We start from the raw sequence: 16290 nt of genomic DNA on the forward strand, positions 1-16290 counted from the left end.
ACTATTGATTAGAGAAATGCAAATAAAAACAACTCTGAGATATCACCTCACACCTTTCAGATGGGCTAAGATGCCAGGAAAAGATAATGATAAATGTGGGAGGGGAGGTGGGAAAACTGGGACACTGATGCGTTGTTGGTTGTGAAATATGAAACGATCCTGGAGAGCAATCTGGAACTATGCCCAAAGGGCTATGAAATTGTGCGTATCCTTTGATCCAGCAGTGTCTCTCCTGGATCTGTATCCCAAGGAAATCATAAAGGAACGAAAAGGCCCCACGTGGGCAAAAATGTTTATAGCAGCTGTTTTTGTGGTAGCAAAGAATTGGAAAATGAATGGAGGGATGGATGCCCATCAACTGGGGAATGGCTAGACAAACTGTGGTATATGAAAGTAATGGAACATTATTGTACTATAAAAAGTGATGAACAGGTAGATTTTAGAAAGGCCTGGAGAGATTTACATGAACTGATGATGAGTGAAACAAGCAGAACCAGGAATACATTGTACACAACAACAGTAAGAATGTACAATGATCAATCATGAAAGGTCTGGTTCTTCTCATTGGTTCAGTGATCCAAGGCAATCCCAAGAGACTTTGGACAGAAAACACCATCTGCATCCAGAAAAAGAACTAAGGAGACTGAATGTAAATCAGCCCATGCTAGGTTCATTTCTTTTTTCTGTTTTTGTTTATTTTTCCCATGGTTTTTCCCTTTTACTCTGATTTGTCTCTTCCAACATGATTCATAAAGCAATGTGTGTTAAAAATAAATTTAAAAAAAAAGATCTGGATGGATGGTCTCAGTCAAGGCAGGGTCATTCATGCTATAATGTCAATGTGCCAGTGGAGTGCCCCCAGCCTTGGCCCTGAGCTGTTTAATATTTTTATCAATGTCCAAGACAGAGATAGGAGTATTATCAAATTCTAAAATAGACCAATTGGGCTGAATTTTTCAGATGAAATTTAGTAGGGATAAATATAATTTTATACTTGGGTTTAAATTACCAACTTCTCAAGCACAAGACAGGGGAGGCAGAACTAGGCAGCAGTTTGTCTGGAAAAGATAATGGGTTTTATTAAACTACAAGCTTGTTATGAGTCAGTCACGTGATGGGACAAGCAGAAAAGCTGATAAGCTCTACTAAGCTCTGAGGCAGCAGCGTGGGGGTCGGGGGCACGCTTCCAGGAAGGGGGAGGGGACGGTCTCTCCGCCCTTCTTTCTGGTCAGAGTGCATCCGGGTGCCCAGCTTTGGGTGCCAGGAAGAATGTCCAGAGGAAGTTAACAAAAACGAAGAAGGTTCTTACGTTCTTAACATATGAAAATCAGTCGGAGGACCTGGGTCTGGGAACTGGAGAGGACTTGGGGGGTACTTGATGCCCAGGTCTGTAGAGAAAGGGGTAAGATTTGGTATTTGGGGCCTCAGAGGACAAACTGAGCAAAGGGGGACATGGCAAGTTTAGATCCATCAGGAAAAATTTCCTAAGATGTTGAGCTGCCCCAAAGTGGAATGGGCTGTCTTCCCCCTCCTGGAGACCATCAAGCAGAGGTCGCTTACCAATGGGGGCATGTGTAGTGGGGGGTGGGAGTTGGGGGACTTTTCAGGAAAGGAATTGGTCTAGGCCACTGAAGTGCCTTCCTACTCCTCTGAACTATGAATCCTCTCCCCTACTTCTCCCATGTAAAAGGAGACAGGTTAAGAAATGTCAAAGAAAACAGAGAAATTAGGAATAACAAACTATATCTTAATATAAAATTATAATTACAGGTTATAACTTTGATACCCCAAAATGTTATACTTAATAGGTATTTTCAATAGGAATCAACCCCTAGCATTTATTAAACACCTACTAAGTGTCACGCACCGGAAGAAAAGTGTTACATTCAATATTTGAGAAGAGAAAAGAGAAAAGATTGGCATTTTCTAACAGAATCTGATTTGTGCGAAATTTGGGAAATCCTCAAAAATCTTTCATGCTCCAAACTCTGTTTTCTAACATTTTATGTTTATGGAATCCCAAGACTTCGAGCCAGACCTTGGAGATCATAAAAGCTGCCATTGATACAGCCCTTGAAGGTTTATAAGTTACCAGCAGTCTCTTCATTGCCCAGTCTAATGGCCTCCCTTCCATCCTCTTCTTTCTGAACCTCTCAGTGGTGTCTGATACTTTGCTTGCTCTCCTGACACTACTCGCTCTCTCTCTCTCTCTCTGTCTCTCTGTCTCTCTCTCTCTCTCTGTGTCTCTCTTTCGCTTTCTCTCTCTCTGTCGCTTTCTCTCTTTCTGTCTGTGTGTGTGTGTGTCTCTTTTTCTGTGACTATCTCTGACTCTCTCTCTGTCTCTGTCTCTCTCTTTTTCTGTGACTGTCTCTGACTCTCTGTCTCTCTCTTTCTCTATCTCTCTCTGTCTCTCTCCGATTCTGTCTCTCTCCGTCTCTCTGTCTCTCTGTTTCTCTGTCTCTCTCCATCTCTCTCTCTCTTTTTCTGTCTCTCCATCTCTCTCTCTCTCTCTCTCTCTCTCTCTCTCTCTCTCTCTCTCTCTCTCTCTTCTCTCTCTCTCTCTCTCTCTCTCTCTGTCTCTCTCTTTCTCTATCTCTCTCTGTCTCTGTCTCTCTCTCTCTCTCTCTTTCTGTCTGTGTGTGTGTGTGTGTCTCTCTCTTTTTCTGTGACTATCTCTGACTCTCTCTCTCTCTCTGTCTCTCTCTTTTTCTGTGACTGTCTCTGACTCTCTCTCTGTCTCTCTCTGTCTCTGTCTCTCTCTTTATCTATCTCTCTCTGTCTCTCTGTCTCTCTCCGATTCTGTCTCTCTGTCTCTCTCTGTTTCTCTGTCTCTCTCCATCTCTCTCTCTCTTTCTCTGTCTCTCCATCTCTCTCTCTCTCTCTCTCTCTCTCTCTCTCTCTCTCTCTCTCTCTCTCTCCCCCATCCTGTCTCTTTTGCTGCTTCTTCCTCTAAGTCACACACATGAACCACAATGTCTCCCAAGACTCCAAGTGCTCTTCTCTTCTCCCTTCATATTCTCTCATCAGCTTCCATGGGTTCAATGATCATCTCTAAACAAGTCATTAATTTTCAAATCTCTATTCATCTAGCTTTAACCTCCCTCCTAAGCTCCAATCCCCCGTCACCAACTATCTTGTGGACATCTCTACCTGTCCTATAGAATATCCTATAGACACCTTAAATTTATCACATCCCAAACGGAACCATTGTTTTTCCTCCCAATAATTTCTCCAAGTTCTTTATTCTTGTGGAGGGCGACAACAACCTTCCAATCATCTGGGCTTGCACCTGGAGCTGGCTGCAAAGCACGTTCTCTGTACCAGGGAGGGATTTATCTCGACCATTGGTTGGCTAATTAAAGTAGAGGCAGAGGTGATTCAACTGCAGATCAAAAGGGGAAGATCGTGTCCAACGGGGGCGACCAAGGAACGGGGAGACACAACAGTGAGCAATGTGGCAGGAGAACAGGCGGAGACCTAACACTGTCGAGAGGAGAGCTTCCGTGAGGTCCAAGGAGGAAATGGGTGACTGAGGGGCAGGGGGACCAAGGAAGCTCGTTGGAGGATGAGATGATGACGAATGAAGCAGATTTCTGCAGGTAAAGGGGAACAGGGGAACAGGGAGGCCAGATCCAGACCCAAAGTCCAGATCCAGGTAAGTGCTTTAGCAAAGAAACAGTGACCGAACATTACCAAGCTGCCCAGTTTGGGTGATGGAGAACACTCAGTTTATCTGGAGGGTAGAGTGGGTGAACAATAGCTGGAAAACACTGAAAATTTTCTTTCAAGCACCATATAACTCAGTTATTCTCATATAAAATTTGTAACTATGGATATATATGCATATATAGACAGATATGATCTTAGGTTGATAAATGCAGAACTGAGAACTACCGTAGGGCAGAGTTCTTCACATTTCATCCAATTAACTTGGATGGTAAAAAATATATTTTTTTATTTCAACATAGTGGGTTTCCTTTGTAACTTTAGGTATTTTGTGCCTTTACAAACACGGTCCTGAGAAAGCTTCCTCAAATTGCCAATGGCTTCCACAAGACCGGAAAGATTAAGAGCTCCTGCCTTATAGATATCCGGACCATCTTTTATCTTACATCTTACAGAAGAGGAGACTGAGGTCCAAAGAGGTTAAGAGTGGTAGTCGTTTGCATGTTGTCTCTCTCATTAGATTGAGAGCTCTCAGAGGGCAGGGACTGTCTTCTTGTCTGAATTTGAATGTCCAGCACTTAGCCCGTACTTGGCACATAGTAGGTGCTTAATCAATGGCTGTTGATTTGATCCAGTTATACAGGTAGAAATGGTCAGGGTGGATTCTGAAGCCCCATTTGCTGCCTCCAAAAGCACCTCTCTTTTCCCTCTTTTCCCATTTGGTCTCTGAGTGGAGGGAGATGTAATGGAGAGGGAATCAGCAATGGAGAACCAGCTTCAAGGCCTATCTCGGACACTTCAGCTATTCGACCCTCGGCTAATCAGGGAAATCTCTGAATGTAAATTATAGGTGGAGCGATGAGTGGCAGCTGCAGAGGGGCTCTCCACACGGGAAGTTTCCTACACGGAATAAACCCCAGATTCAGATTAAGTCCAAAGGAATAAAATCGGGGATGTCTGTCCGGTGCTTCAGCATTGACAAAGCCCTTTGTGATCCAGATCTCGCCTGGAGAGCTGGGAGGCGGTTTGTAACCAAAGCTGTGGGATGGAAGGCTCTGTGGGGTGGGTGGGAAGCTGGGGCTCTTACCTGCAGGGACAGGTGATTGGTGTACTCGGGAAGGTCTCCAGGGAACTCCCGGAGGTCAATCCCTCCACAGTCCACCACACCCTCCTGTGTGCACACACACTCCCGGGGGCAGTCGAGGCTCCCCTGGCCCGGTTCCGGCCTCAGAAAAAGGATGGGATCCTCCAGGAATTCGTTGTCTTCGTGGGTCTGACCGTGAGCACCGTGGGGCCCCCAGGCCCAGGCCCAGAGCACCAGCAGGAATGTCCTGCTTGGGACCATTGCCTCTGAAAAGGAAGGAAAAGCGTCAGGAGGAGAAGGGAGAAGAGAAGAGCGTGGCTCCTGGCCCCCAACCCAGGGCAGGGGGGAGTGCAGAAGCCATCCAGCCCAGCCCAGCCCAAGAATCCCCCTCGACAAACTCCTCCCACCTCCTGGGGAAGTGCTCTTTGAGCACTTGCCTCCGGAAACATCCCCTGCCCTTCTCAGGCATCCCAGGTCCAATGGACACTGCAGTCCATCTGTCTCCTAACTCCCCCCCCCCCGGCTTCTGCTCTACAGCCACGTGCTGGACATACAGTCAGAAGGAGCTGGGCTGGATTCTGCCCCTGACACTTGTGACTTCAAGGTCATCTCTGAGTCTCAGCTCCCTCCCCTGGCAAGGAGGCGATAAAAGCTCCTGCCGTGGGGTCCGCGTCTGGCGCCCACCAGGTTCTCTGGAGCTGAAGGGAACTTTGCACGGGGGAGGAGGGGGAGGGAGGGCAAGGGCCTGGAGGGGCACCTTCCAGGTGGAAATGGGTCAGAACAAAAGCCTGGAGTGGTGAGCAGGAGGCTGGAGCCCTCTACCAGCCCCCCCACTTATCCCTGCCCATCACTCTCACCCCCTTCCATGACAGGCCCATAACCTGCCTCTCCCGGGGAGAACCTGCAGCACGTTGGCCGGCAGGGGCCACACGAGAAAGCTCTGGGCTTGGAGTCGGGCATTTTTATTTTGAGCCACACGCCCTCCCCATGAGGAGGCAGAATATTTTTTTCTCCTTATAAAGGCAATATCTAGGGAGGGTCAAAGTCTCCCACAGAGCCGAGTCTCCTTCCCATGCCATTCACAAGTCAGACATCCACCAGCCTGGGGTGACCTTCATTCCTCTCTCTGACCCAGAGGGCAGCAGGCAGAATAATCCCTCCTGGGGCATGGAAAACTGGCAGCACTCTGGCCCACTCAACCCAAGCATTTATCAAGCACCTACTGTGTACCAGGCAACCGCTGAGGATGCAAGGATAAGTAAAAATGGCCCCCGCTAGTATATGGGGGAGACGATACTTAAATGAGCAGGTCCATATGAGATATATACAGAAGAGAAAAGAGATCATTTCGGAGAGGAAGCATTAGGGAGGAGGGGGCACAGGGCAAAGGCCCCCAGTTGCAGGTGGGACCCAGTTGGGTCTTGAAGGGAGACAAGGGGGCAAAGCGGGCAGAGCACTTCAGGCATGGAGGACGACCTGTTAAAGATGGGATGTCAAGACAAGCAAAGGGCCCTTTGGATTGGATTTCAGCATTTTGTGAAGTGAGCGAAGGAGAAGAATGAGCGGCTGGCAAGCCAGGGAGCGAGGAGCTTTCAACGTCAAGCAGAGTGGCTGTCTGAACCCAGAGGAGTGAAGAGGCTCCTGGGGTTTCCTGGGCAGGAGGGACAACACAGCCAGACCTGGGCTTCGGGAACGCCAGACCGGCCGCGGTGTGGGAGTGGACTGAAGGCGTGAGGAAGAGGAGAGCTGATGAGGTCCCCGCCCGACCAGGTGACCCCAGGCCTCTGCTCCGAGGCTGGGGAAGCCGCAGGCCCGATGGCACATTCACCCCCCACCCATCCCTAGGAGCTCCCACATTTATGGCGCCGGCCCCTGGACACACAGAGTCAGAGGCTTCTCCCTCTGGCGAGCTGAAAAAAAAGGTTCCAGTTTCTCAGGTTTGACGCTTAGAAGCCCCGCCCCTACATCTCTGCAGCACTGGGAGGGCGGCAAAGGCCTTTTCCCAGAATGTGTGGGAGATAGGCAGCCTGGGAGGTACAGTGTAAGGATCGTTCCCATTTTACAGATAAGAAACCTGAGGCTCCATGTGGGGAGAGGGGGAATTAAGGTTCTGAGCACCATTATTTATTCTTTTTTTGTTTCCTTCTCTTTGTACTTCTAGTAGGTCTCTGTTATCTTCTCCATTAGAATGCAAGATCATTGACAGTAGGGGTTGCTTAATTTTTTCTCCTTTTATGGCACATAGTAGGTGCTTAATAAATGCATGTTGCTTGATTGTTCACCAGAGTATTCAGGGAAATTGGATCACATCATTCAGACTTTAATTAACATCTAACTTAAGCCTCTCCTCTAGAGGGAATTACCCCCACCCCACCCCCCCACCCCCCACCTCCCGGACACACACTGAGACCCAAAGCTGGTAACAGCTAGAATTCCATTCGAGAGCCTCTGGCCCGCCCAGCGCTCTCACCACCGCACTGGGTTGGAGTCCGGCCTCTCCCCTCTTCAACCTCCAAGATAAGGGGTCTCTGCAGACACTCCAGCGATGCCCCCTCCCAGCGCCGCCTGTTCCAGCCAGGGGTCCCCATGAGGAGAGTCAGCGCGCCTTGATTTAGCCCCTACTACAGGATCATCATAATAATAATAATATCGTTCAATTGAGTCCAAGTCTTCAGGGTCCCCTCGGGGTTTTCTTGGCAAAGGCGCCGGGCTGGTCGCCATTTTCTGCTGCAGCTCGTTTGCCGTTTCCTGCTCCAGCTCGTCTGGAGAGGACGCTGAGACAGACAGAGGTCAATGACTTGCCAGAGAGACCAGATTTGGACTCGGGGACTTGCTGTTCCCAGGCCGGGCACTCGCTGCCGCCGCACCCGGGAGCCTGTAATAATGATGTCTGGCTTTCAGATACCACTGGAAACACTTTGTGTGTTTTATCTCACTGGCTCCTCACGAGCCTTTAAGTTCAGCGGTCACTGGTCCAGTTTTACAGACAAGGACATGAAGTCTGAGGGTAGAAGTTAGACGAAGGAAGGGCCGCTGGACAGCGTGTCCTCGCACCGGTCCCCGGAAAGCACAGTTGCCAGCAGTTCTGGGCCCGAAGGCCTTTCCCACGGGCCAGACCTGCCGAGGTGGCTCCTGGGCCCGAAAGCAGGGAGTTCTCTCTGTAGGTGAGCCGCCCGCACCGGTCCTGCCCCCTGGGCCGAGAACAAGAACAAGGATGCTCTCTCAAAGCATCCACCCCCCCCCCCCAGGAGCCGTAAATGGCTCACACCCACCCCCAAGAGCCCAAGGACGGCCCAGGACTGATACGGGCCGAGCCCCTCCTTCCCAGGTCCCAGCCCCGCAGCCAGGCGCCCGGGAGGCCGCATCCACCGCCCTGCTCCAAGGTTACCCTCCCGTCCTCTCCCCACGTGGCCCCAGGTCTCCAGGCTTGGGGGCTGCCAAACCACAGTGCTGACTCCCACGGAACCCCCCGCCCCCCGCCCCCTCCAGGCTGCATCTGGGAGTTGGAGGCTGGAGCACAAGAACAAGGGAGTTTGCATTTCTTCCTGCTAAATCCCACACGATGTAGCCCGTGACAATGTGGGGCTCCTGTCCCCGAGCGTGGCCGGCCCCCCCCCCCAGCTCGGCGTCAGGGCCATGGAGGGCGCCCGAGGCGCTGGGAGAAGGGTTTACGCCCGGCGGCCTCCCCGACAGCGGCCTCCCCGACCACGAGCTCCCCGCTTCCCCCCGAAACATGAGCCTGCCTGGCAGTGTCGGGGCGCGCTCCCCACTCTGTCCCGCCCATGCTGGGGCACGGACACAGACCGAAAGGCCCAATCCCGCCGCCCACATGTAAGAAAAACGCAAACTGGTCGGAAAAGAAATGTGCTCAAAGTCACCAGGTGAGAGGCCCCGGGAAGGCCTGAGCCCAAAGCCTCCAAAGCCAGCGCCGCCCACTGCCCCGCCCTGCCTCCCAATGTGTACAGAACCAAGTGTGGCAAGGGTGTCAGGTCCCAGCTGCTGACACACAGCCAGGTTTTGTAAAATGCTTTGCTAACAGCTAAGAAAATCTCTTCGTGCAACATTTCTCCCATCGGGCAAGAGGAGGGACAATGAGGGGCATCCTCCGTGGCCTGTTCCTGGTGAATCCCGCCTCCTTCCCTCCATCAGGAGAGCTCAGGGGCCGGGAATGGGGAGCTCCTCCGCCCCCCCAAAACGTAAACTGGGGTACGGGTCTACGGGTCTTACTCATCCCATATTATGATGGGAAAATAGAGGCTCCTGCCCTAGGGCAGGCAGCGAGGAAGACGTTTTTCTAAGGCCCCCAAAGTCCAGAGTTCCTCAACTCCTTCCCATGGCCAGCGTTCCTGATCAGCTCTGGGTCTTCCTCTGATCAACTCAGGTCCACACATATTAAGGTCCGGCAAGGACCCCACAAGGCTTGAGAAAGCCAAGCCAAAATCAACCATCTTACGGTCCCTGCCCTCGAGGGGCTTCCCGAGGCCCAGGGAGGAGGATTCCACAAGGCCTCCGTTCCGTTACTGGCTGGGAGCACCAATGGCAGCCCCTGCTCCCTGGGAGCTGCTGAGAGCAAAGAACGGGGGTCGCCTGGGCTGGGAGGGAAGCGTGACAAGATCCAGCCTGAAGTTCCAGCCCCCGCCCGAGGTTCTGGCTCCTGTCCAAGGTTCCAGCCCCCGCCCGAGGTTCTGACCCCCGTCTGAGGCTCTTGCTCCCACTTGCCAGGAACCAGGAAAGCCACGGGGGAGTCGTCTCTCCCGGGGAGCCCAGTTTTCTCCATGTGGAGGATGAGGAGTGAGGACCCAGGGCCCACTACACTATCTGCCCACTGTCGTGCAGGGACACGGGCTCCCTCAGGGGCTCCTCTCCCTGCTCAGACCAAGAGATTCCTGGAGGAGCAGGGGGGGGGGGGGGGGGGGGGGGGGCGCCCTCTTCCAGCAAAGAAACAGCAACAGGTGGGGCAAATAACCAGGCGAACAAGGACCAGGCGGTGGCCCGAGCAACAGGCCCGTGGGGGGTGGGAACCATGGCTTCGGGATCATGGGGTATTTGAAGGTGAAAAGGCTCAGAATAGAAAGTGTCATTGGAGCTGTGGGGGGCTTAGAAAAGAGATTATCAGGGCTGGGAGGGAGCTTAGAACAGGGGGTGTCAGAGATGGGAGGGAGCTTAGAACAGGGGGTGTCAGGGCTGGGAGGGAGTTTAGAACAGGGGGTGTCAGGGCTGGGAGGGAGCTTAGAACAGGGGGTGTCAGGGCTGGGAGGGAGTTTAGAACAGGGGATGTCAGAGCTGGGAGGGAGCTTAGAACAGGGGGTGTCAGGGCTGGGAGGGAGCTTAGAACAGGGGGTGTCAGAGCTGGGAGGGAGCTTGGAACAGGGGGTGTCAGGGCTGGGAGGGGGCTTAGAACAGGGGGTCTCAGGGCTGGGAGGGAGCTTAGAACAGGGGGTGTCAGAGCTGGGAGGGAGCTTAGAACAGGGGGTGTCAGAGCTGGGAGGGAGCTTAGACCAGGGGGTGTCAGGGCTGGGAGGGAGCTTAGAACAGGGGGTGTCAGAGCTGGGAGGGAGCTTAGAACAGGGAATGTCAGAGATGGGAGGGAGCTTAGAACAGGGGGTGTCAGGGCTGGGAGGGAGCTTAGAACAGGGAATGTCAGAGATGGGAGGGAGCTTAGAACAGGGGGTGTCAGAGCTGGGAGGGAGCTTAGAACAGGGGGTGTCAGAGCTGGGAGGGAGCTTAGACCAGGGGGTGTCAGGGCTGGGAGGGAGCTTAGAACAGGGGGTGTCAGAGCTGGGAGGGAGCTTAGAACAGGGGGTGTCAGGGCTGGGAGGGAGCTTAGAACAGGGGGTGTCAGAGCTGGGAGGGAGCTTAGAACAGGGGGTATCAGGGCTGGGAGGGAGCTTAGAACAGGGGGTGTCAGGGCTGGGAGGGAGCTTAGAACAGGGGGTATCAGGGCCGGGAGGGGGCTTAGAACAGGGAGGTCAGAGCTGGGACGATGGGGAGGGAAGAAGAGGGTGGACATTTACTCGGAAGGTACGGCCAGGGCGGTTGTCACCATGCCCCCCAGCCCAGGAGCACACGGTCCCCTGGCACATACACAGTTCCTGGGGCAGGCGAACACAGAACTCGTGTGTGGCGGATACATTCAAGGCTTCTCCTCTCCACGAGTCCCCATGAAGGTCAGCTCCAGAGAGAGCCGTTCGCGGCTGACATCGAGGCAGGACCACGTGGAGTCCCTGCGGGCCGGGGGTGACCCGGTGTCTCAGCTTCCGGACCGGCCGCGCTGCTGAAGGGCAGCCACCGGTGCTGACCCAGCCCTCCTCCCCAGTGCTCCTCTCCCAGAAGCCCACTCCCCACAGACCGGGCCGGGCTCCCGGAGTCCCAGAGACCCAGGGCGGGACCCAGGACGAGACACTTCCGGGAGCCGTCAGCGGGCTCCAGGCCGGTCCCTTGCACCTCCTCCATGTGCTCCTTGACTGGATCTGGCGTCGGAGCTTCTGGGATTGGGGGAGGGTGAGGAACTCCTTACAGCAGCAAACCCAGAACCCAGAACGGTTCCACGGAACCGAGAGAGAAACGAGGGCGGGAGTCGGGAAAGCCAGTCCTGCAGATGGAGCTTCCCGAAGGAAGAGGGATTCTGCGCGGGAAGGGGGGGAGGGGGGGTCCAGGCACTTTGAGAACATTTGGTCCAAATCTGGCGCTGGGTCAGGAACAGAAGCGGCCGGAGCCGGCCCGCGGGGAGACGAGGAGCGGGGTCCTGGGAGCCTGGGAGCAGGGTCCCCACGGTGTGAAAGGCTAACCAGAGATTTCTATTTGGGTACAGATGGGGAGACCGAGACCTCGGAACGCTGTGTCTTGCCCAGCCCACTCTCGGTAGGGTGCTTTCCGACGCTTTGCTACCCAAAAGCACCAGAGGTGCCAGACGGGGGCGCCAGACAGACAAAGGCACCAGACAGACAGAGGCATCAGACAGAGGCGCCAGACGGGGGCGCCAGACAGACAGAGGCACCAGACAGACAGAGGCATCAGACAGAGGCGCCAGACGGGGGCGCCAGACAGGGACGCCAGACAGACAGAGGCACCAGACAGAGAGAGGCACCAGACGGGGGCCGCCAGACGGGGGCATCTGACAGAGGCGCCAGACGGGGGCGCCAGACAGAGAGAGGCACCAGATAGGGGCCGCCAGACGGGGGCATCTGACAGAGGCGCCAGACGGGGGCGCCAGATGGGGGTGCCAGACCGGGGCATCAGACAGAGGCGCCAGATGGGGGCGCCAGACAGGGACGCCAGACAGACAGAGGCACCAGACAGAGAGAGGCACCAGATAGGGGCCGCCAGACGGGGGCATCTGACAGAGGCGCCAGACGGGGGCACCAGACAGACAGAGGCACCAGACGGGGACGCCAGATAGACAAAGGCACCAGACAGACAGAGGCACCAGACGGGGGCGCCAGACAGACAGAGGCATCAGACAGACAGAGGCACCAGACGGGGGCGCCAGACGGGGGCATCTGACAGAGGCGCCAGACGGGGGCACCAGACAGACAGAGGCACCAGACGGGGGCGCCAGACGGGCAGATTCAGGCTCCAGGGCAGGGGAAACTTGTAGCAGTTAAAGCTCTCCAAAAATTCAGTGGGAGGTGGGGGGAGAGGGAGGGCGTCCCTTCCTCCTCTTGAGCGTCTGAACAAGCCCACGAAGGCTAATTGTCTCCAGAAGGTCCCTGGGAAAACGTTCTTGTGACGGAAAGGAAGCGCGCGGCAACGCAGTCAGGCGGGCCGTAAAGTGGAGACTCGTCCTCCCGAGCTCAAGTCTGGCCTCAGATGCTCACTGGGCACCTTCTGCCCGACTCAGTTTCTTCATCTGTGAGATGGGAACAAGAACAGCACCCGCCTCAGGAGGTAGCTGTGAGGCTCCAGGAGGGACCTGTGAGGGGCCTCTGAAAACCCCAAGTCCGCGTTCACGCTGCTTTAATGCTGGCTTCGGAGCACCCACCTCCAAGGGTCCCTGGGCTCGGGGCAGGAGAGTAAAGGTGAGCGCGGAGAGGAAGCGTCCTGAGGACCCGAGGGCGGCTACGCCCACGAGCGCTCTCAGGCGGGGTGCTAGAGCAGTCGTTCACGCGGGGCCGCGCGGCGAGCCTCCCTCAGCAGGTGCTACAAGGCCGGGACAAGGCGCTGCTCTTCCCTGAGACTCAGTTTCCCCATTTGTAGAATTAAATTCAATTGTTGAAAGCCACTCTCGAAAGGCTCCAGTCTCCGCAGCTACAAAACGAGGCTTCCGGACTTGGGGTTTCCCAATTCCCAAGTGGTGATTGGCCCAAAGGGAGGCTTTCCCCCATCAACTGTTGTCGATGAAGATGTGACATCGGCCGAGCCACAGAAGCGGCGCCCCCTTCCCACAGATGTGGGCGTCTCCCAAGGGCGGCGGCCCCCAGGCCAGTGTCGGGGGGCGGAGTCTCCTCCCGGAATTCCATCCCCCCTCACTCACTCACTAGGCCCTAGGCAAGACACCTCCCCCTGCCCACCGCCCCCCCCACCCCGCCTCCTCATCAGCAAAACCAACTGGGGAAGGAAACAAACCGCTCCAGAGTCTGCGAGAAAACCCCAAATGGGGACCCCAAGTAACCCACGGGGGACGTGCACCTGCGTCACGCGTGCAAGTGAACACAACGTGACTGGGGGGGAGGAACGGGAAGGACCCCAGTCCTACAGAGAGGCGTCAGGGGAGCGGGAAAGGAGCAGATCCGCAGAAGCGGGTGAGGAACTTGTGCATTATCCAGGTCAGTCCAAAGGGGAATGGGAGGAAGTGAGCTCCTCATCCCTGCAGGTATCCAAGCAGAATGGATTTCTACTCAGGTAGAGTCATCTCACACTCACTCACACTCTCACACAATCACACAGTCACACTCACACAACATACTCTCACTCACACACTCATGCGCCCCCCATACACTTATCACACTCACTTGCGCCTCCCCACGCTCACTCACACCCACACCCACTCACACCGGCGCACGCCCCCATACACACTCACACTCTCGTACACACACTCTCACACTCACATACACACCGGCGCACGCCCCCCCCACACTCACATTCACTCACACTCACTCACGTGCGCCCCCACACACACTCACTCACACACACACTCTCATACACACTCATGCGCCCCCCATACACTCACACTCACGTGTGCGCCCCCCACGCTCACTCACACTCTCTCACACACACTCACTCACACTTAGCCCCCCTCCCGCCTCCCCCCCCCCCCCCACAGCCACTAGAAGGAGCGAGTGTGTCGGCGCTGGCCCTCCGGGCTCCCGAGCGGGCACTTGCCCCGCTCTCCCGCTTCCACACTCCCTCAGGCTGCGGACGAGGTTCGGGTCCCGCCCACGGAGCCTCCGGAGCCCGCTCCCGTCTCTCGCCTCTCCGCCAGCGTGTGTGCCCCGGGCAGCGGGGCGCCCGGCGGGCTCGGGACGGGGCTGCAGCGAGAGCCCGTCCCCGAGGGAGGTCGCCAGCGCGCGCCCGGGGCCGGAGTCGGGACGCAGAGAAGGCTGGGGAAGGAGCGAAGCAGCCCCCGCCCCCGCCCCGCCAAGGTGTGGGTCCGGGCCGCGGGTCCTGCGCCCATCCCGGCCCCACGCGCCGCTCCCCGCCCCGCCCTCCGCGGCGGGCCTTTCCAGATGTGCGCTGAGGGGGGGGCCGCGAGGGAGATGGGGGGGCAGGGGGAGATGGGGGCGGGGGGAAGCAGCCTCCCCCCGGGAGGAGCCGCCAGCCCCGCTGCCCTTGTGCCGCAGGGAAGCCGCGACAGGAATTTCCCCGTCTGAGGCTGGGGGTGGGGAGGGCGGCGGAGCCCCGGAGCCTGGGCCGGGGACCCCAGGCCGATCGGGGACGGAACGGGGCAGGGCAGGGCAGGGCGAGGCGGGGCGGAGCGGGGCTGGTCGGGCGGCTGGGGCTCGGCACCCCTCCAGTCCCCCAGTCCCGCCCGAGCCTCCCAGCGGCTTTCCCCCTGCTCCCCCTTCTCTAGCCGCGGCGGGCGGGGGCGCGGGGGAATCCCCCGCCGCGCCCCCTCCCCGCTCCCCGCTGCCCCTCCGGGCCCGCCCCGGGCCGCCCTACCTGCGGCGTGGGCCCGCTGGCTACGGCTGTCCCGGGGCTCGGTGCTGAGCTGCGCGGACGCCGACTCCTTCCATTCAAGTCGAGGCTCCCGCTCCGTCAACACGAGTTTTGTTGTGGGCTCCCCCCTCCCCCCGGCAGCCTAGGCGTGCATCTGCTGGACCGCTTCCTCCCCTGGACACAGGCGCAGGTTCCTCAAAGCCAGAATGGAAGTGATTGCAGTTCCCTCCCGCCTCCCCCGCGCCCCCTCCCCCCCAGTGATTCAGACCGACCCCTCTCTGTCCCCCCCCCCCTCCGCCACTGCCTGATTTCCCCCCCAACTCCTAGCGCAGAGAATCCTGGCCGGAGGGGGGGGGCAAGGACGGGCCCGGGAGGGCGGCCGATGGGGCTCCTCCCCCCCCACCCCCGCCGTGCCCCTCTCCCCTAAGTTAAAATCCTAGAAGTATTTCAGTAACAGGCATTTTATTAACGAGCCCAAACCCCAGCTACGAAAAAATCCTCCAAGAATAGAAGCGAGTTCTTTGAAAGAGACCAGAATTCCAGGCTCTCCGCCTGGAAGCGCTCCATCCACTCCCAGCAATGAGGGACCAGAAGCCCTTTGGACAGCGCGCCCCCAGGAGTGACCAGCCTCCCACAGAAGGAACCGGGCCCCATTTACCCATAAAAATATTACTTGTTTCAGTCCTTCCAGAACTTTACTGAAAACAATCCAGAGTAAAAGTTTGGGGGCAAAGCCGCCCAGTAGGTCAGCCTCCTCCCATTTACCCCAGCCTGAGGGAGATCTGGGGAACAGACCCGGCCAAGGCCGAAGTTTCCTGGAAGCTCCCTTTTTACCCCACCTACGATGCCCCCTTCTGTCTGCTCCGGGCCCTCCACCCTCCCCTCCCCAGCCCCTTAAAGGACAGTATATTGGGCAGGGAAGGGGGGGGCTGCTTTCCCCAATCACAAGACAGAGGGGAAGTAAACCCTCTCTCCGAACTGTGCCATATTGCACTCATGAGCCAAGAATATTTCCAAGCAAACCAGTATTAACTGCTAACAGCTGAAGCAACATTCTGAGTTTTGGCTTGAGCTGCGTGTGTATAATGAACACGGAGGTGGTTCAGGCGTCAGCATCGGGCCAAGTGGCAACAATGCACCAGGTCCTCCCGGGGTGGGCGTAGGGGCTCATAACGGCCATCCTCCTCCCTGCCAGGTTGGGTTGGAGCAGAGTGCCAGGCTCCAGGGCCTTCAGCCTGGGCCAGCAAGAGCCAGAAGGGTCCCCCTGTGGAAGGGCCACGGCTGCTGGAAGAGACTGGATGCTACTGGGAGACCACCCTGGGCATCCCTCCAACCTCTCCAGGCGGCACAAGAGCATCCGTGCCCTCTCCCGAGGGGCCGCTGGGGCTTGGGGGCCAGAGGGCTCTGCAGGGGGAGGATCTTCCCGGGCCGAGAAGTCAAGCAAC

General features: G+C 56.6%; 1 protein-coding gene across 1 annotated transcript in view; it reads right to left on the bottom strand.

The window, feature by feature from the left end:
• Positions 1-15015, bottom strand: part of PODN (podocan) — a 41706-nt gene extending 26691 nt beyond the window's left edge. The window contains exons 1-2 of the mRNA XM_051999673.1: positions 14849-15015; positions 4754-5016 (exon numbers count right to left, since the gene is read on the bottom strand). Coding sequence (XP_051855633.1) covers positions 4754-5011 — 258 coding nt within the window. The 5' untranslated portion in view covers positions 5012-5016; positions 14849-15015. The remainder of the gene's footprint in view (positions 1-4753; positions 5017-14848) is intronic.
• Positions 15016-16290: the final 1275 nt, after the last annotated feature.

The sequence above is a fragment of the Antechinus flavipes genome, chromosome 4 (genome assembly GCF_016432865.1).
Source record: "Antechinus flavipes isolate AdamAnt ecotype Samford, QLD, Australia chromosome 4, AdamAnt_v2, whole genome shotgun sequence".
Taxonomy (NCBI): Eukaryota; Metazoa; Chordata; class Mammalia; order Dasyuromorphia; family Dasyuridae; genus Antechinus; species Antechinus flavipes.